The sequence below is a fragment of the Mustelus asterias genome, chromosome 30, assembly GCF_964213995.1.
Source record: "Mustelus asterias chromosome 30, sMusAst1.hap1.1, whole genome shotgun sequence".
Lineage (NCBI taxonomy): Eukaryota > Metazoa > Chordata > Chondrichthyes > Carcharhiniformes > Triakidae > Mustelus > Mustelus asterias.
In genome coordinates, this window is record NC_135830.1 from 16,984,871 (window position 1) to 17,005,238 (window position 20,368).

The window sequence follows — 20,368 nt, forward strand, 5'->3', positions numbered from 1 at the left end:
TCATTCTTCCTCTCACACGCACTCTCTTCCATACACGCTGTGTGTTTCTCAAACACACATCGATAACTCTGTGTTTTGCTCTCACATTTTCTCTCTTTATCTTACATACATCGACATTCTCACTCTCACCTACTCAGTCTCACAATATTATCCTCTCGCCTTTTCTCACTCACACTATCTCCCTCTTCATCGCTTCCTCTGTCATTCTCCCTAACACAGTCTCACAACCTTTATCCCTCAACCTTTCCTCTGTTATTATCGCATTCTGTTTAACACCCACAGTCTCAGGCAATTTTTCACTCTCATGTTCCCTCCCACACACTCTCTGTCAGTTGTTCTCCTTCTCTGTCACTCTCACATAATCTCACACACACTCTCTCGCACACACTCTGCTTCTGTCTTTCTCCATCTCTCTCTCTCTGTGCACTCACTCACACATATCTATGCACACGCAAACACCCCACTCACGTGCGGTAATTGTTCCTCAGGATTCTCGCCCTTTCTCTGCCCTGACCTGAACCCTGCTATTCGCTGTCGTGATACGAGCTCTGTAAGGTTCAAATTGAAATAGAAAAGTGGAGTTTTCAACACTTTGCTGCTTGTCCAATCACAGCCTCCTTTCTCGCCATATTTTCTTTATTTGTGGGCTAATTCTGTTGCATGACAAATGACATAAAAAGAGAAAATTGCGGAAAAACTCTGCAGATCTGCAGAGGCAGAAAGGGAGACCGGTGTTTGGATCAGATTTGACTTCTGCAGAGCTGAGCTGTCCAACCATATTTATTAGGCTGAATACAAACAGTTCAGTGGCTGAATTTGGCCCATGGGCCATTAGTTGTAAAAGCCAGTTGTACAAAAATCTATGTTGGAACTGAACTAATGCCTGCAATATTTAATGGATTGGTCAATTTCACCGGGATGTTTGTAAAATGCCAATAGAACTAACTTTCTCTCCGTTCTTATTGAAGATCTCCAACAGAAACACAAGGAGACACTCCGGGTACAAACTGAAACACTGAGAGTGAACACTATCCTCATAAAGGAGAAGGTTAAGATTTTCCAGCTGGTTGGTCGATACGCTGAGCTAACGGTTATTTCTACTGTTCGAGATCGGACACTTGTCGAACATGAACTGCTGGCAAGAGGCCAAGACCATGAAGAATGGAGAGAGAAAGATCTCCGGAAAGAACTGGAAAAAATCCGAACTGATCAATTGTTTCAGAGCAGCTTTTCCCAGAGAAAATTTAAATCTGGGAGTTCAGCAGCAGTGAGCGGAGTGCCGGGAATTGGAAAAACAACAATGGTACAAAAGATTGTTTATGACTGGGCCAGTGGGAAAATATACCCACACTTTCAATTTGTTTTCAATTTTAAATTCCGGGATTTGAACACTATTAACTGTAGAATAAATCTGAGGAATCTGATACTGGATCAGTATCCTTACTTTGGGAATATTCTGGGAGAGCTCTGGAGGAACCCAGAGGGATTGCTGTTTATATTCGATGGTTTGGATGAATTCAAGGACAGGATTGATTTTGCTGACAATCGGAGAAATACAGAACCCCAGTCCATGTGCACAGATCCCGAATGCTGGTGTGAAGTGTCTGACATTGTGTACAGTTTAATACAGCACAAGCTGCTCCCAGGATGTTCAGTGCTCGTGACCAGCCGCCCCACTGCACTACATTTATTGGAAAAGGCTGAGATCAGTGTCCGGGCTGAAATCCTGGGACTTGTTGGTGATGAACGGAAGGAATATTTCAACAAGGCTTTTGAAGATCAGACGGTGGCAGCAGCTGTTTTCAAACACGTGGAGGAGAACGAGATCCTGTACACCATGTGTTACAACCCTTCCTACTGCTGGATCCTCGCTCTGTCACTGGGTCCCTTCTTTACGCAAAGAGACAGGAAACGGCAGCAAGTTCCCAAGACCATCACCCAACTATATTCGTACTATATTTACAACATTCTGAAAAACCATGGCCGAGAGATTGAAAACCCCCGTGATGTGTTACAGAAGCTTGGTGAGATGGCCTTCACAGGAGTCTCCGAGAAGAAGATTGTGTTTAGAGATGAAGATTTGATTGAGTACAATCTACAACCTTCCCAGTTCCTGTCTGGGTTCCTGATGGAGCTTTTGGAGAGAGATGTTTCTGCCCAGAGTGTGGTTTACACATTCCCACACCTCACCATCCAAGAGTTTGTAGCTGCACTCACACAATTCCTGACTCCAGATCCCGGGGAGATCGGGAAACTCCTCAGTGAAGCCCACAGCAAGGAAGATGGGCGATTTGAGATATTTCTCCGTTTTGTTGCTGGTCTGTCCTCCCCACAGTCAGCTCGACCCCTGGTGGAGTTTCTGGGTCCATTTCTTCATCAAACAACCTGCCGAGTCATTGACTGGGTGAAGGAGAAGGTTGAAGGGCAGATTGGAGACACAGAGACTGCACCTGGGAAGAGGAAGCTCCTGAACACATTCCACTACCTGTTTGAGTCTCAGAATAAAGCACTGGCTCGGAACACAGTGGGATCTGTGGAAACACTTTCATTTAGTGAATTGCGACTGACCCCGATTGACTGTGCGGTCCTGTCTCATGTCATTGGACTCTGTGATACAATAAAACACCTCAATCTACAGCAATGCTACATTCAGTGTGAAGGGATCCGGCGGCTGGGACCCGTTCTGCACAAGTGTCAGGAATTGAGGTAACTGTTTGGTCTCGTCCCTGATATTTTCATTGAGAAGCCATTTCCTTTGTTTCCCTCTTGACTTCCTCAACTGAACATGCCTCTGTTTTATTTGGAACAATGTCCAATGGTCACAAAGTGTGGGAAAATGGCATAAAGTCATAAAGCTCATTTGAGAGCAGATGCAGATATGATGGGCCGATTGGCCTCCTTCTGAACCTGTAATAAATCTGATTCTCTGATAAAACTACAGCGGTTCAAGAAGGCAGATTCTCGTGGGCAAATAGGCATGGGCAATAAATGTTGGCATAACCAGCGATGATCACATTCCTTGAGTGAATAAAAGCATTATTGGGATGAATTTTAAATAATTAGAGGTGTAAAGGCCTCGTTACAAAATTTTAAAAAAGGATATTTCACTCTCCCAACAGAAACCATCTGATTATGTATGATGCTAGAAAGAAATCTGTTTCTCTTGTGTTCGGTACAGCTGACAGTTTGGGCTAATTATTGTCAGGATTATTTTCCTGCACGCTGCCTCTGTTATGTATTATAGTTGGTGTGTGTTTTATCGGGACAGTGTCCTTTTATAAGTCATGTGATAACTGGTAACATCAGTCAGGGTCGCAGTGGAGGTTCAGTCTTGTATTAAACCTCACAGTGTGCAGTTATGAAAAGAAACCTCCCTTAGGTTACAGCAGCCCACGATGTTTCTGTTCCATGGTTCTGACTGCAGCCTCATAAAACCTGAATCACTTGCTGTGTTTTTAAAAAAAATAGCTTTATTCACATTGTATTTGCATCTTTTGCAAATCACTTTAAATCTTGTTGTTGATCCTTGTCCGAGCAGCAACATTTTGATTTGCTCCCTGTTCTCTCCAGCACCATCACTATTTTGAACATTTCTATCAAATGTCCTCTCAGCATTCTTCCTTCCAAGGTGAACAACCTCTCCTATCGATCCTCGTGTCTGAAGTTTCACATCCCTGCAGCCAATCTTTTAAACATGTTCAGTGCTCTCTCCACTGTGTTCTAAGCCTTCCTAAAGTATGACGCACTGAACTGAGATCTAACTGATGTCTTTTGCAGGTTCAGCACAGCCTCCTTGCTCTTGTACCCTATGCCCCTATTGACAATGTTATGATCCCAGCTGATTTCTGGACAGTCAGGTCGAAGAGCAGAAACCCGGCTCAGTAAATCATAACTTTTATTTATTGTTTTATTGTTTAGAAATGTAGATGAACAGAATAACAAGGTAGTCGATTAACTTTTAACAAAAGACTAAAACCTTCGTTAAAAAAATAACTGCAATGCACCACCCCATCTAACTTCACAGACGTCTGCAGATCTGTAAGGATGACACGTGTTACAAAATAGATCTTATGCTTTAATGTTCTCAGTAAGTACACAGTTAATGTAAACCAACAATCCACCTGTGGTTCAGAAATACCACTCTCTGAAACTCATTGACAGATGCCACCCAAAGTAACTTCAGTGGATTCTTCTTCAAATCCCCCCCAAAGGTTTGTAACAATGTGAGAAAACCCGTCTCACCGGGACTGATGCTTCCGCTCCAGAAGCTCCACTCTAGAAAAAAAAAGCAGCTTTTGGAATCTTTTCAATGCTTTCTCTCAGATGCCTTCACCAAGGATCCCTGTCCAATATTTCAATGTTTCCTTTCATTATTCCTCCATACTCAGCCATGCCATCAGACACCAGTGCCTCATAGTCTGTATGAAGGTGTCACCAACTTTAGGAATATATCAGATATCTGGATTCTCGTGAGCAAACTTTACAATGTCTGCATCTCACAGCTCTGTCTTTAACTGGGAGCCTCTCTCTGCTCCTCTCTTTAACTTCAGGGAGCAGTCTTGTTCAGATTCAGGTATTTTTGTCTCTTTGACTTCTGCCTTCCTGGCACTCCTCTTTTCCTCCTTGGTTTCTGACGGTGATTTATCTTGTGGGTCCTGCTTTCTGAGTCCCTGCATTGCGCTGCCTCTACTGGCAGCCTCTGTGAACTCCATCTTGCTTCTTGGGTTAACAGGTTGCAACTGAAACTCAGTGTTTCTATCATTCATTGTGGACTTCTGAATATAAGCAACCATTTTTTTAACCTCTATAACTCTGACAATGTCGTAAACCTTAAATTAAAATGCAGGGACACAAAAAACCCGCAGGCAGGCAGCTTTGTTTAACACAAAGTGAAATTAAAGTTTTGGCTCTTTCTTAACACACAAGCACAAATTCAACTTAAACTCATGAATTATTATCTGATGCCTACAAACATAAACTATTTCACAGCAGTAAAGCCCAAGATGCTGTATTCTTTATTAACTGCTACCTACACTTGCCTGCTAACAGCAATGATCAATGTGCATATACGTCCAGTCCCTCTGCTCCTGCACTCTGTTAACTATTCTACCGATTATTTTATATTCCTTCCTCGTGCATGTTAGCAGAAAGTATCACCTCGCATGTCTCTGCATTGAACTTAATCTGCCACCTATCTGTACACTCCACTATTGTCTGTTTTTCAGTCCCAAGCTCTCCTCCTCACAGTTTACGACGCCTCAAAGGTTTCTGTGATCAACAAACTTTGAAATTTTCCTCTATACTGCAGTTACCTAGATCATTCATATATATCAGGGAAAAGCAAGGATCCCAATACTGACCTCTCGGGTTCTCCACTACTGACATCCTCCAGCCTGAAAAATACCCATTATTCATTGTTCATCCAATTTTGTATCCACATTGCGACTTTCCCATTTATTTTATGAGCTTATGCCACAAGTCTGTTGCGTCACTGCATCAGATGATTTTTGAATATCCATGTGCACCACATCAACAGCAGAACCATCATTGACCCTTTCTGTTGCTTCCTCCAATTCACAGCAATATAAAGCCAGTCACAAACGGCATTTTTTTTAACCAACCAATGAATTTTGTTTCCTCTGTGTCGCTATTAGATTCACCATTTCCCTTTAGAACTCAGCGTGGGCCGGCTCAGAGTAGTTAAATGAACAACTGACTCTCGGACCCTCAGCTCAGTTTCACACTACTGCTCCAGGCTGGAGCCGCAGACTTGACTAAATTGGATTGACCCAATCTTTTATGTTGTGGTTACTACCTCCTGGCCCTCTCTTCATCCACTCCAACAAACTGAGATAGCTGGGAATTAAACCCGTATCAACTGCTTGGAAAGCAACTATGCTCATTATTATATCACTGTCATTGCATTTAGTGACTCCTGTGGTGTAGGCCTGAAGAAGGGGCTCAGAGCCTCGAAAGCTTGTGTGGCTTTTGCTACCAAATAAACCTGTTGGACTTTAACCTGGTGTTGTTAAACTTCTTACTGTGTAGGTGCACCCACAGAGCTGTGAGAAAGAGAGTTCCAGAATGTTGGCCCAGTCACTGTGAGGGAATGGTGCTATATTTCCAAGTCAGGATGGTGTGTATCTTGGAAGGAAACTTCCAGGTGGAGATGTTTCCATTCATCTGCTGCCCTTGTCCTTAGGGATAGAAATCACAAGTTTGGAAGGTGCTGTGTAATGAGCCATGGTGAGTTGTTGCACTGCATCTTATATATGGTACACACTGCTCGCTCTGTACCTCTCTGGTGGATGGAATGAATGTTGAGCGTGGAGCACCAGTCAACAAGCAGAGTTATCCTGGATGGTGGCGAGCTTCCTGAATCTTGAGCTGCACTCATGCAGACAAGTGGATGGTATTTAATTAAATTCCTGACGTGTGTCTTGTAGATGGTGGAAATGTATTTGGAAGTCAGGAGGTGAGTTACTCTGCGCAGAGTTCCTGGCCTTTAATCTTCTCTAAAATCCACAGTAATGATATGTCTAGTCTGTTTCTGGCCAATGGTAGCATCGAAGGTGCTGATCGTCAGGATTCAGGTGATGATAATCCCATTGAATGTAAAGGGAGTTGATTGTATTCATTCTTGGTGGAGATGGTCATCGCCTGGCACTTGTCAGCGTTCCTTGAATATTGTTCAAGCCTTGCTAAATATGGACAGGTCCTGCATCACTGTCTTGCGGAGTTGAGAATGGTGCTGAACGTTGTGCAGACATCAGCAAACATCTACACTTCTGACTTTATGATGGATGAAATTTAATTGATGAAGTAGCTGAAGATGGTTGGGCCGAGGACACTGCCCTGAGAAATTCCTGCTGTGATTTCCTGGAATTGAGATGACCCTCTCTTCACACACTCCAACAAACAGAAATATCTGGGAATTAAACCCCTATCAACTGCTTGGAAAGCAACTATGCTCACAATTATATCACTAGAATTGCATTTCGGGACTCCTGTGGTGTAGGTGCACCCACAGTGCTGTGAGAAAGAGAGTCCCAAGATTTTGACCCGGTCACTGTGAGGGAACGGTGATATGTTTCCAAGTCAGGATGGTGTGTATCTTGGAAGGGAACTTCCAGGTGATGTTTCCATTCATCTGCTGCCCTTGTCCTTCCAGGGATAGAAATCATCACAAGACTGGACAGTGCTGTGTAACGAGCCATGCTGAGTTGTTGCACTGCATCTTGTCGATGGTCCAACAACCATAACTATCTTCCTTTGTGCTGGTGTTGCTCCAACCGGCAGGGAGGTTTTTTCTCTCATTTCCATTGACCTCAGTTTTCCTCTGGCTCCTTTTTGCTACATGTAGCCATTTGCTGCCTTGATGTCAAGGGCAGACACTCTCATCTCACATCCTGAGTTCACCTCTGTTGTCCGTGTTTGCATCAAGGCTGTAATGAGGTAGGGGACTGAGTGACCCTGATTAAGCACTAGCTTCAAGTCAGATAGCAGGTCATTGCTAATTAAGTGCTGCTTGATAGTCTCGATGACGCCTTCCTCTGTTGATGATTGAGAGTAGACTGGTGGGGTGGTAAATGGACAGATTGGATTTGTTCTCTCCTTTTTGTTTACGGTCATATCTGGGCAATTTCCCACTATTTTGGGTAAACATCAGTGTTGTAGCTCTACTGGAACAGCTTGGCGAGGAACAGAGCAACTTCTGGAGCAGTAATCTTCAGTACAGTTACTGGAATATTGTCAAGATCTGTGGTCTTTGCAGTATCCATTATCTTTAACTATTTCTTGACGTGGAGTGAATGGAATGAGCTGATATCTGTGATGTTGTGGCCCTTTGGATGGTTCAGCCACTGAAGTTAGTTACTCATATTTGAACCATATCTTTTGCACTGATGTGCGAGTCTCCTCCATCATGAGGATGGGATATTTGTGGAGCCTCCTCCTTCTGTTGTTTCATCGTCCACTATCATTCACAACTAAATGTGGCAGGACTGCAGAGCTTACATCTGAGCCGAGGAAACCAGAATTTCCTGAATGAGGAAACCTGTTGCTGGAAAATCTCCAGTCAACCCGTCAGTGATATGAAACAGGATTTTCGGATAATCCTTTTCCTATGTGAGGATCTACTGGGAAGAGGGAACTCCCGGTATTTCCCGGAGATAGAACACTAGCCATACCTGCAGAAAATGTAGAGCCTGTTTACTGTGGAATGTAGCGGGAGACACCCCTCCCCTATAAACTAATCAAACAGAAACATTTCAACTTTCAAATGGGAGAATAATCTTTCCTGGTTGTATAAAATCTAGGGGATGGATCTTAAAGCAACAGTTAGCACAGTTTCACACTTTAACTCACCCTGAGATATTATACAGATGTTATAATGTCAATAGTTAAGAAGTGCAGGGAATCCCGAGGGATCCACTCTCACAGCTTTATCATTTAACTCTCAGTAAAATGTACAATTCTCATAAAATCCTGGATTTATGTAACAGCAGAAATGATTTGAATTTCCAGAAACTTGGCAGGGTCAGTGAGATTCAGGAGGGTAATTCTGATGATCAGGAAATGAGACCAGAATGTGGGACATGTTTAAACGTTCCTTGCTTGTTCACAGGATGTCGGCATCACCTCCTCTTGGGCCATTAGCAGTGGGAAATAAATGCTGGTCTAGCCAGCGACACCCATATCCCATGGACAATTAAACAAAATATACATTTTGAGAGGTGTAAAAGTGGTTTCCCCCAGTAGGCAAACCAGTGGGAGTTAATTGTTCATCATTTTTCAATGCTGACTATTGCCTTTTCCATTCAACAGAAAGGGTTTGATATTGTCTAATATATTGTCACATTTATTAGTGCCAAAACATACCGTACATAGGGAAGGAAAGGAAAGAGTCCAGAATGCAGTGTTACAGTCACAGCTGGGGTGTAGAGAAAGATCAACTTGGGTGAGATATAATATCGTAACTTGAATCAGGTCACCACTGGTGCTACGTTTCTGACACAAAAATAGATCCAGCTATTTTTTCTGCTGAACATTAATCTGAATTTAATGTGTTTCCCACTTTCTCCATTTAGTCTGGGTGTCAATAAAGTGGGAGATTCAGGAGTGAAACTATTGTCTGCGGCTCTGAGGAATCCAGAATGTAAAACACAGAAACTGCAGTAAGTATCAGACTGTGCGAGATTGTTAATAATCAGTTGATGTCTGACACTGTAAATTATTATCAGTGTCAGTAATAGTGTCATTAATAACCATTCCACATCATTCCTGTCAGTGTGCGTGTTAAACACCACGGATTCACTCTGATTCCTGAAATCTTTCTCTTTCTGATCTCCAGTTTGGAGAGTAACAGCCTCAGATATTCTCATCTCTGCTCTCAGTACAAACCAGTCATGTGTCTGAACCTGAGTTACAATAAACTGTGAGATTCAGGAGTGAAAGAATTAACTAATCAGTTATAATTATTCTCAAAACCATTCATGAGAATAAAAAAGATGGACAAAACAATTAAATGTTTATAGAATTAACCGACATGGCTGGTCGCATGTTCAGTTTAGTTTAATTTGTCATTCAGATTATCGATGTTTATGTCTGTCGGCTTCTCAGTTTGATTAAACATGGAAAACTGCAGTATATCGGTGAGGCAGATTACAAATTACATGGAATTCTGATGAGTTTTATCCCGAGGGATCCACACTCAAATTTGTGTTAAACGGAGCTTAAGGAGCATCTTAAAAGAGAATGCAGCGATCGAGGTGGGGAGGTTTATGAAGAGAATTCCAGAGCTTACAGCTCAGCAGTTCAAGGCTCAGCTGGCAATGGCAATAATCACAGTGTAGAATAGTCTGAATGATGTCCCTATTAATAATGGACATTGTTTTTAAGAACACAAATAATGATACTAAATATACCATTGCTATCAGTATTCCTGTTATTAAAAACACTGTCCGCTATTAGTAGACACATAATAAGCCTGGCAGCAAAGTTGGAGACCATGAAATAAAAGAGACAAAGGCAGCCTGGATATGAAGTTATCGAAGTGACAGGAAACCGGCAGGAGAGGTGAACTGTACCTTTTCATTTATAGGAAGCTGACAGTGGCTTTCTCCAGCAACCAGTACTGTGTTACTACAACTAATTTTCTTTATATATACTAACAAATTAGACTTGGGTTTATCTAAAAATGAGATGTGCACCTGGTGAAGCTCCAGCACACGGCCACCAGACCACAGACCGGACGGAGCATGTGATAGACCGAGCTCAATCACACCAAAACCAATGGATCAGATCAGAGATCTGCTGTCTTGCCATATCCAGTCATAAGTAGTGTTAGACATGCCACAAATATTGGACATGCCGGTTACATTAGGTGACAAGGTGGCACAGTGGTTAGCACTGCTGACTCACAGCGCCAGGGACCAGGGTTCAATTCCGGCCTTGGGTGACTTTATGTGTAGAGCTTGCACGTTCTCCCAGTGTCTGTGTGGGTTTCCTCAGGGTCCTCTTATTTTCTCCCACAGTCCAAAGATGTGCACGTTCGGTTGATTGGCTACACTAAGTTGTCCCTAGGTGTGTCAGGGTGTGTAGGTTAGGGGATTAGTGGGCCATATATGTGGAGTTACAGAGATAGGGCCTGAGTAAGATATTCTTTCAACGAATTGGTGAAGACGCGATGGGCCAAAGGGCCGCCTTCTACACTGTGGGAATTCTATGATTCTATAAACATGCCACAAGAATTCCATCATTACTGATGAGGGAACCCAGAGCATCAGTGCCATCTTCAGCCAGAAGTGCTGAGTAGAATGATTAATCTCAGCCTCCTCCTGAGGTCCCCAACATTACAGATGATAATTTAATTCACTGCATGTGAGGTTAGGAAATGACTGAAGGCACCGCGTACTGCAAAATCTGTCAGCCTGGCAGTAGCCCAGCAATGGTACTGAAGAATTGTGCTCCATAACTAGCCATTCCCCTGGCCAAACTGTTCCAGTACAGCTACAACACTGGATCTACCGGACAATGTGGAACAAAGCAGGGCAAATCCAATCTGATGAATTGCTACTCCATCAGTCTGCTCTTGATCGTCAGAAAAGTGTCATCCTTCCAGTGCCTCATGAACATCACTGCAGGAGTTCCTCAGGGTGATGTCCAAAGCCCAACCACCTTTAATTTGCTTTATAAATGACCCTCCTTCCATTATAATGTCAGAAGTGAGGATGCTCACTAATGATTGCACAATGCTCAGTACTGTTCACAATTCCTCAGAGACTGAAGCAGTCCATGCCCATAAACAGCAAGATCTGAACAAAACAGAAAATTCTGGAAAGGCTCAGCATGTTTGACAGCTTCTGTGGAGAGAGAACAGCTAACCCTTCGAATCAGGATGACTCTTCAACAGAGCAGGCGTCTTAAGGTCTGAAGAACGTTCAGGCTTAACCTGATGAATGGCAAGTAATGTTTCACGACACAAATGCCAGCCAAGGACCATCTCCAACAGACGGGAATCTAAATATATTCCCTTTACATTGAATGTCAGCACCATCGCTGAATCCTCGTCCATCCCGAGTGGTGGGGGCGCACTGGGACCATTGAACAGTCACTGAACTCTAAACACTATGGCTCCAAGGGTAGATCACAGTCTGGGAATTCGGACATGAGGAACTCGCGTCCTATCTCCCAAATTTTTGCCCACCATCTCCAAGGCACAAGTCAGCAGTGTGATGGAATCTGCTCATCTTGCTGGATTGACTGCAGCTTCAAAAACACTGAAGAAGCTCATCCATGGAAAAGGAGCCCACTGGATCAGCTGGCTATTCACCAAACTAAGCATTGACTGTCTCTACCACTGACGCACAGTGGCAGTATTTTACCACATACAAGATGGAATGTAGCAGCTCACCAAGGTTCCTGAGCCAGCATCATCCAAACAGGCACTATCCATCACCGAGATGGGCAAGGATATCAGAAGGATGGAACACCAACCAGCTTCAGATTTCTTTCCAAACCACACACCATTCTGACTTGGAATATATTGCTTTTCCATCATTGATCATAATCCCGGATGTCCCTTCCTAACGGTTTTGTACCAGATGTTCTGCAGAATTTAAGAAGATGGCTCACCACCTCCTTCTCAAAGGCAATTGGGGATGGGCTGCAAGTGTTTGCATTATGTGGAGATGCCGGCGTTGGACTGGGGTAAACACAGTAAGAAGTTTAACAACACCAGGTTAAAGTCCAACAGGTTTATTTGGTAGCAAAAGCCACACAAGCTTTCGGAGCTCCAAGCCCCTTCTTCAGGTGAGTGGGAATTCTGTTCACAAACAGAGCTTATAAAGACACAGACTCAATTTACATGAACAATGGTTGGAATGTGAATACTTACAACTAATCAAGTCTTTAAGAAACAAAACAATGGGAGTGGAGAGAGCATCAAGACAGGCTAAAAAGATGTGTATTGTCTCCAGACAAGACAGCCAGTGAAACTCTGCAGGTCCACGCAACTGTGGGAGTTACAAATAGTGTGACATGAACCCAATATCCCGGTTGAGGCCGCCCTCGTGTGTGCGGAACTTGGCTATCAGTTTCTGCTCAGCGACTCTACGCTGTCGTGTGTCGCGAAGGCCGCCTTGGAGAACGCTTACCCGAATATCAGAGGCCGAATGCCCGTGACCGCTGAAGTGCTCCCCAACAGGAAGAGAACAGTCTTGCCTGGTGATTGTCGAGCAGTGTTCATTCATCCGTTGTCACAGCGTCTGCATAGTTTCCCCAATGTACATTGGGGAAACTATGCAGACGCTGTACAATGTACATTGGGGAAACTATGCAGACGCTGAGACAACGGATGAATGAACACCGCTCGACAATCACTGGTCACAGACCTCCAGTCGGAGCAGAAGAGGACCCACTGCCCACACCAGGGGCATCCTGAGAGGAGCTCCCCAATGCTGCAGGCAGCCGCTCCTCTATCCATTCAGGGCAAACTGGACCCTCCCTGCTCAGCTGGGGAGGTCCTGACAGTGACTCCAGGCACATTTTCCCACCCCTCCCGCAGACCGTGTTCCACAGAGCTCATGGAGTTGGTGAGAACCTGCAGGTTCATGTGTATTTCCTGTGGGTGATAGGCTGGATGTGACTCTCCATGAAGGTCACCAATCTCTCTGTGGAGGATGCTATTTGTGCTCATACCTGAGACATGGTAACACTGCTGGCCTGGATTGACTCCATCCTTTGTGTTTGGATACACAGAGCCTTTGGAAACTCCACTGGATGTTAAAATATCTTACACTGCAGCTCCAGTATCTGCCACCTTGTTAAAGACTCCAGTCACATTTCATCGACCTGAAGCTGACAATGACCTGTCCATTCAAGAGTGTGAGAGAACTCAGCTATTGCTGCCTCCATCAGCTGCTCGGGTTTGTGTGTACTGCCCTGTGCTGCCAGATTGCAATCTCTTCGCTAATCGTGTGAGGCAGTATCAGCTCTGGTGGAGGTTATGGGGAATAATGTGACAGAGCACCCTCTGTGAACACCTCCTCTTCTTCCAAGGTGGACACTTGTCTCCCTCTCGCAGCAGCTGTTGATTTGTGAGAGAGTGAAGAATGTTAGCGGGTAATGCACATTCCAACATGTCCTGGAGACTGTTCCTCATCCAGAGCTCCATGTGATCAATGGTGAAAACACAATTGCCAAATTATGGACTAGAGCAGCAGAGTCTCTCCTGTGCCTATCCATTCACTCACTCACTCTCTCTCTGGATCCACAACCCATCTCACCATCAGCGATTGCCCACCCAGCCTCCAGGTCTCCCAGCTCCAGCACTGCATCTTCCATTGGCATAAGGATGACACAATCCAGACACTGTCACTCTTGGCTCCTTCTCTGACGCTGTGTTCCCTCTTTTACAAGCACATAAATTTCCATTGTTACTCACCCATCAGAGACACACACAAGCCTATGGTGCTGCCAGACTGCCCATCATGGGACCACCAGAATGGTCACTCAGGGTCGGCAGTGCAGCAGTCATCTCTGACCGACCGGAACCCTTCTCAGAGAGGCTGACATGTTCCTGAAGATTGATGCTGCTGTTTAGACATTGCCAGTGTCTGGGTGGAGATGTTCTTTCCACAATTTCTCTTTCATCCTTATTCACACATCAGCCTGTAAGTTTAACGCTCACCTTGTCAGAACATATCAGGTTATTGATCCTTTTGCCTCACTGCAGCCACGTGCTGCCTGCTCTGGCCCTCGGCAGTTTCTATCCAGAGTTGCATGGGTTGATGTGACCGGTCTCCTCCTCCTCCAGTCCTGAGGGAACAGAACCTCCCTCCAAACCGATATAGCCGTGAGAATTTCCAGGGAAGTGTCAGCGTATTGGGTTTAATCTGCCTTCTGCCATTTCAGCCCTTTGTTCATTAACCAGGGCTCCCTCACTGCTCCCTTCAGAGCCTTTAAAAGTGCTGCTGTCTGCCTTTAAATCTGGTGCCAGCTTTGCCTGAATGGGGCCTTCCCCTGCAGACAGTGGTTAAGCTCTGGAATGCACAGGGTTTTGGGGGAAGGTGGGGGAATGACACTTAGTGAGTTGCCCATTCGGAGAGTCAGTGCAGACACAATGGGCCGAATGGCCTCCTCCTGCTCTGTAACAATTCTGTGATTCTGCCTGTGCTGCCTGAGTGGACGGATTCCCCTCACCTGTCAGATATTTATGTGCCCGTTCTGGCAATAGTGTGGAGTTGGTTAGTTCAGTTGGCTCGGTGTCTCGAGTGTGATGTAGAATGACGCTAATGTTGAGGGTTTGGTCCTCTTACCGCTGTGGGGTTCATGGAGTCCCACCTCCTCCCATTGCCCCACATTTACTAAGTTGTGTCCCTGAAGCTACATGTAACAAATTGTCTCTCTCTATTGGAGAGAAATATTAATATTTCATTGAGGACTATGGCTACTAACACTGTCCACACTGCAACACCACCAACTTCCAGTTGAAATATCGATACATTTCCAACCAATATCTTCACAGAATTCTTACGGTGCACAATGAGGCCATTTGGCCCATCGTGTCTGCACCAGCTCATCAAATTAGCATTAGGAATTTGTGTCATTCTCCAGCCTTTTTCTCGTATCCTCGCTCATTGTTTATATTCAAATAATCATCTAATTCCTTTTTGACTGCTTCGATTCAGCCGACCTCCACCACACTTCCCGGCTGTGAATTCCAGACCTGAACCACTGGCAGTGTGAAAAAGGTTTCTCTCTCATCATCTTCATCCCCACCACACACTCCATTCCTGAGCCACTGACCATCCCATGTCCCTCCCTGTGACTCAGGGTAAGGACGTGGGAATCCTGTGCTCTTCCCTTTCACCATCATCCTTTTTGTCATTTAATCACTCCGGCACTTCCATTTTGTTCTTTCCTTGTCACCCGTCCAACCAGCTCCCTGTCACTTAAAACAATTTAATTTCCAATTTCTGATTTTAGCTAATTGAACTGAAACTAAATCGGTTTCTCTCTTCACAGATGCTGCCTGTCCTGCTGAGAGTTTCCAACATATTTTATTTATATTTCAGATTTACAGCATCAATAGAATTTTGCCTTCTGTATGAACTGAAGTTGTGTTTTTTGAATGTCCCGCGCTGTACATTATTATTGTTAATGATCTTATTCTTAAAAACACTGGGGATTTACCCTGATTCCTGTTATTTTGTGTGAGATGGTGTTTATAATAACTGAATATTCAACAATATAATTTGACCACTGGTATGTGTATAAAAAACACTGCCCATTACTATTGGCGTCAGTTATGAATAAGCTCTGACTCCTGTTGCTTCTAGAACATAGAACAGTACAGCACAGAACAGGCCCTTCGGGCCTCGATGTTGTGCCGAGCTTTATCTGAAACCAAGATCACGCTATCCCACTCCCTATCATCCTGGTGTGCTCCACGTGCCTATCCAATAACCGCTTAAATGTTCCTAAAGTGTCTGACTCCACTATCACTGCAGGCAGTCCATTCCACACCCCAACCACTCTCTGCGTAAAGAACCTACCTCTGATATCCTTCCTATATCTCCCACCACGAACCCTATAGTTATGCCCCCTTGTAATAGCTCCATCCACCCGAGGAAATAGTCTTTGAACGTTCACTCTATCTATCCCCTTCATCATTTTATAAACCTCTATTAAGTCTCCCCTCAGCCTCCTCCGCTCCAGAAAGAACAGCCCGAGCTCTGTCAACCTTTCCTCATGAGACCTACCCTCCAAACCAGGCAGCATCCTGGTAAATCTCCTCTGCACTCTTTCCAGCGCTTCCACATCCTTCTTATAGTGAGGTGACCAGAACTGCACACAATATTCCAAATGTGGTCTCGCCAAGTTCCTGTACAGTTGCAGCATAACCCCACGGCTCTTAAACTCCAACCCCCTGTTAATAAAAGCTAACACACTATTGGCCTTCTTCACAGCTCTATCCACTTGAGTGGCAACCTTTAGAGATATGTGGATATGGACCCCAAGATCTCTCTGTTCCTCCACAGTCTTCAGAAACCTACCTTTGACCCTGTAATCCACATTTAAATTAGTCCTACCAAAATGAATCACCTCACATTTAACAGGGTTAAACTCCATTTGCCATTTTTCAGCCCAGCTTTGCATCCTATCTATGTCTCTTTGCAGCCTACAACAGCCCTCCACCTCATCCACTACTCCACCAATCTTGGTGTCATCAGCAAATTTACTGATCCACCCTTCAGCCCCCTTCTCGAAGTCATTAATAAAAATCACAAAGAGCAGAGGACCAAGCACTGATCTCTGTGGCACTCCGCTAGCAACCTGCCTCCAATCCGAAACTTTTCCATCCACCACCACCCTCTGTCTTCGATCAGACAGCCAGTTACCTATCCAATCGGTCAACTTTCCCTCTATCCCACACCTCCTTACTTTCATCATAAGCCGACCATGGGGGACCTTATCAAACGCCTCACTAAAATCCATGTATATGACATCAACTGCCCTACCTTCTCTCTCTGATCCCTGAGCAATGGGATGTCAGTCCCACAAATCCTTATGTTGAGGGAGTGGGGGAATAATGTTATGGTGCACCCTCTGAGGTTCTCTCCTCCTCCTCAGATGTGCACAGCATCCATTGATTTGGGAAAAGGGGGAGAGTGAATAGATGACAGTAAATGGAGGACAGGACATGGTGGTGGAGTCTCGCTGTTAGTCACAGATGTCAGTACAGTAGCGAGAGGTGAACTTAGTTCCAATGATCAAGATGCAGAATCAGCTTGGGTAGAGATAAGAATTATCAAACTTAAATGATCACTTGTGGGAATCATTAATAGGCCCCTAAAAATATTCAGAATCTCCGACATAGTACACAGGAAAAATAATGGGGTCTTGTAAAAACATTCTGCAATAATCACAGGTGATTTTAACATTCATGGACAAAGAAGAACAAAGAGTCATGCAGCACAGTAACAGGCGCTTCGGCCCACCAAGCCTGCAGCGACTCCTCATTCTTATTCAGACCCAGTACTTATTGCTCGTATGCGGTTTCTATTCCTCTGTTCGTCTCCCGTTCATGTTTCTATCAAGATAAACCTTGAACATTGGGACCTTTGTTCAATTCCAGCCTCGGGTGACTGCCTGTGGAGTTTGAATGTTCTTCCTGTGTGTGCGGGTTTCTGTCAGGTACTCTGGTTTCCTGCCACAGTCCAAAGATGTGTAGGTTAGGTGGATCGACCATGCTAAATTGTCACTTAGTGTCCCAAGATGTGTAGTGGCGTTGGATTTGCCATGGTAAATGTCCAGGTAGGGATTCTATGGTTCTATGGAAACGCTTTTTCACCCAGAGTGTGATGGAAATCTGAATCTCGCTATCTGAAAGGGTGGTGGAGTCAGGAACACTCACAACATTTGAGAAGCAGTTAGACGAACACTTGAAATGTCGCAGCATACAAGGCTATGGAGCAAGTGCTGGAAATGTATTAGAATAGATTGCTGCTTGATGGCTGACACAGACAGGATGGGCTGAAGGGCCTCTTTCTGTGCTGAAAATCTCTATAAAGGCCCAGGGGTTGGAAGTTATGAACCAGAACCTGAATTTTCACTGATTCCTGTTATTTCTCTCTCTCTGATCCCAATGCAGTGGAATGTCAATCACATTGATTTTTGTGCCCTGGGTGTAGGGGAATAATGTGACGGTGACTCTGAGGACCCGTTCACATGCTTACAGGGGGACACACGTCACCCAGTCACACAACCCTTGATTTGTGAGGAAGAGTACAGAGTGAATGGAGGCAATTGTTAAGATGCAGACCAGAAACTCCAAGGTGTTTTGTGAAGTTAGCCTGGACCCTTGGTTTTACATTTGATTTTGGCATTGATGAGCATGAGGTGTTTCACTCCAGGTATGAATGAAGTGACCCACTAGGATGCTTTTATCAAACACAGTTTATTTAAGAATGCAGTTAGAATATAACAACAAGAATTGGCATAAACTTTACCAATTGCAAGACTTAGACATGACACAATATAACTCTTAACAGCTAGCTATCTCTGTTGTTCCAATATAAAGCAATACCCACAGACATACACCCTTCTCCAACATTAGTTAGCACAAAAACAAGTATGCTCACGTGATGCCGATTTCCAGCTTTTTACCACTTCCGGAGTGCCAACAGACAATTGTTTTCAGAGAAGGACGTCGCCTCCGAACAGTCCAACCGCAGAGAGGTCACCCCAGTCTCTGACAGCTTCCAACACAGCAACACTTAAACAGCAAAAACTCCAACTTCAGAGAGGGAAACAGCACTGCTGTTTGTCTTAACTTCAAGCAGCTTCTGAAAGCAGAATTGAAACTAGAATGTTCTGTGAAAAATAGCTGTCCCTCAGTCACATGACATAACCTGTCAATCACCCGCAATCAAGCTCTACTCTGCCATCCCAGGGGAAACACTGAAACAACAGAACACTGCATTAGTTCAGATTAAAATCAACATGATGTCAATTATACTGCTTCAGTAACAATAAAGGAAACCGGCTACAGATAGCACGGTGCCGACAACATAACCTGCATAGAAACATGATTAAAATAGAAACTAGAAGCAGGAGTCGGCCATTCGGCCCTTCGAGCCTGATCCACCATTCATTTTGTTTATGGCTGGTCATCGAATTCAATATCCTTCAATATTCAGTATATTTCTTCAAGGCATAGCTTGTAATGAAGTATAGATTCCAACACGTCCTTCAGACGGTTCCATGTGACCAGTGATGGGCAAACAAGCTCTGTGTTGCCAGAGAGTCTCCTGTGTCCATCCATTCGACCGCACACTCTCAGCTCTAAAACCAGTGTCACAATCAGCGATTTCCCACACTATGTGCTGTTCTCCTAACTGCAGAGCTGCTAATTCTCGGTGTGAGGATTACAAAATCTGGACGCTGTCACGATTTTTAGTTCATTTCCTGACGTTTCGTGCTCTCTTCAACAGACACATAAAGTTCCATTGTTACTCTCCCATCAAAGACACAAGCCTATGCTGGTGACAACCTGACTGACCACCATGTCTACGCAAGGAAAACTCTTGCCTTTGACCATCCCATTCTCTCAGTGCTAGAGTTATCTGACTAACCAGAACCTGTTTGAGGGTAGATATCCACTCCACCTGACGAAGGAGCAGCGCTCCGAAAGCTAATGGCATTTGCTACCAAATAAACCTGTTGGACTTTAGCCTGGTGTTGTTAAAACCAGAACCCTGCAGAGAGAGGCTCACATGTCTCTGACATGTTGATGCTGCTTTCTGGGCATTGCCTGTGTCTGTGTGGGAATTACCTTTCGACCATTTCACTTTCATTCTCATTCAACCCCATATGCCTTGGATTATATGCTATAAAATGGTTCACCGCCTTGTCAGAACTTGGCAAGTTATTCATCCTTTTGCCTCATGCAACCATATAACCCATGCCTACTCAGGTCTCCAGTAATCTCCATCCCGATATACTTGGATTGATGTGGCAGATACTGTCCAGTCCTGAGAGAACAGAAATTTGCTCCAAACTCACGTAGCCTTGGGGAAGAGTAACAAGTGTTGCCAAGTGCATCATTCTCCTCCCATTCCAGCCCTGTGTTCTTAACCAGGTCTTCCTCACTGGTCTCTCCAGCACTGCCGCCTATCAAAGTGCTGCCCGTGCCAGTGGTTATGGGCTGGAGTTCACTGTCTGGGAGTGTGGTGGAGACACATTCAGTTGAAAATTTCCAAAGGGAATTGGATTATTACCTGAAAAGGAAGATTGTGCAGGGTTACGGGGAGAATTTGGGGGAATGACACTGAGTAAATTGCTCATTCAGAGAGTCAGTGCA

General features: G+C 44.5%; 1 protein-coding gene across 1 annotated transcript in view; it reads left to right on the forward strand.

The window, feature by feature from the left end:
- Window positions 1-20,368, forward strand: part of LOC144480760 (NACHT, LRR and PYD domains-containing protein 3-like) — a 71,531-nt gene that overhangs the window by 35,968 nt on the left and 15,195 nt on the right. Inside the window, exons 6-7 of the mRNA XM_078200336.1 lie at window positions 969-2,706; window positions 9,090-9,176. Coding sequence (XP_078056462.1) covers window positions 969-2,706; window positions 9,090-9,176 — 1,825 coding nt within the window. The remainder of the gene's footprint in view (window positions 1-968; window positions 2,707-9,089; window positions 9,177-20,368) is intronic.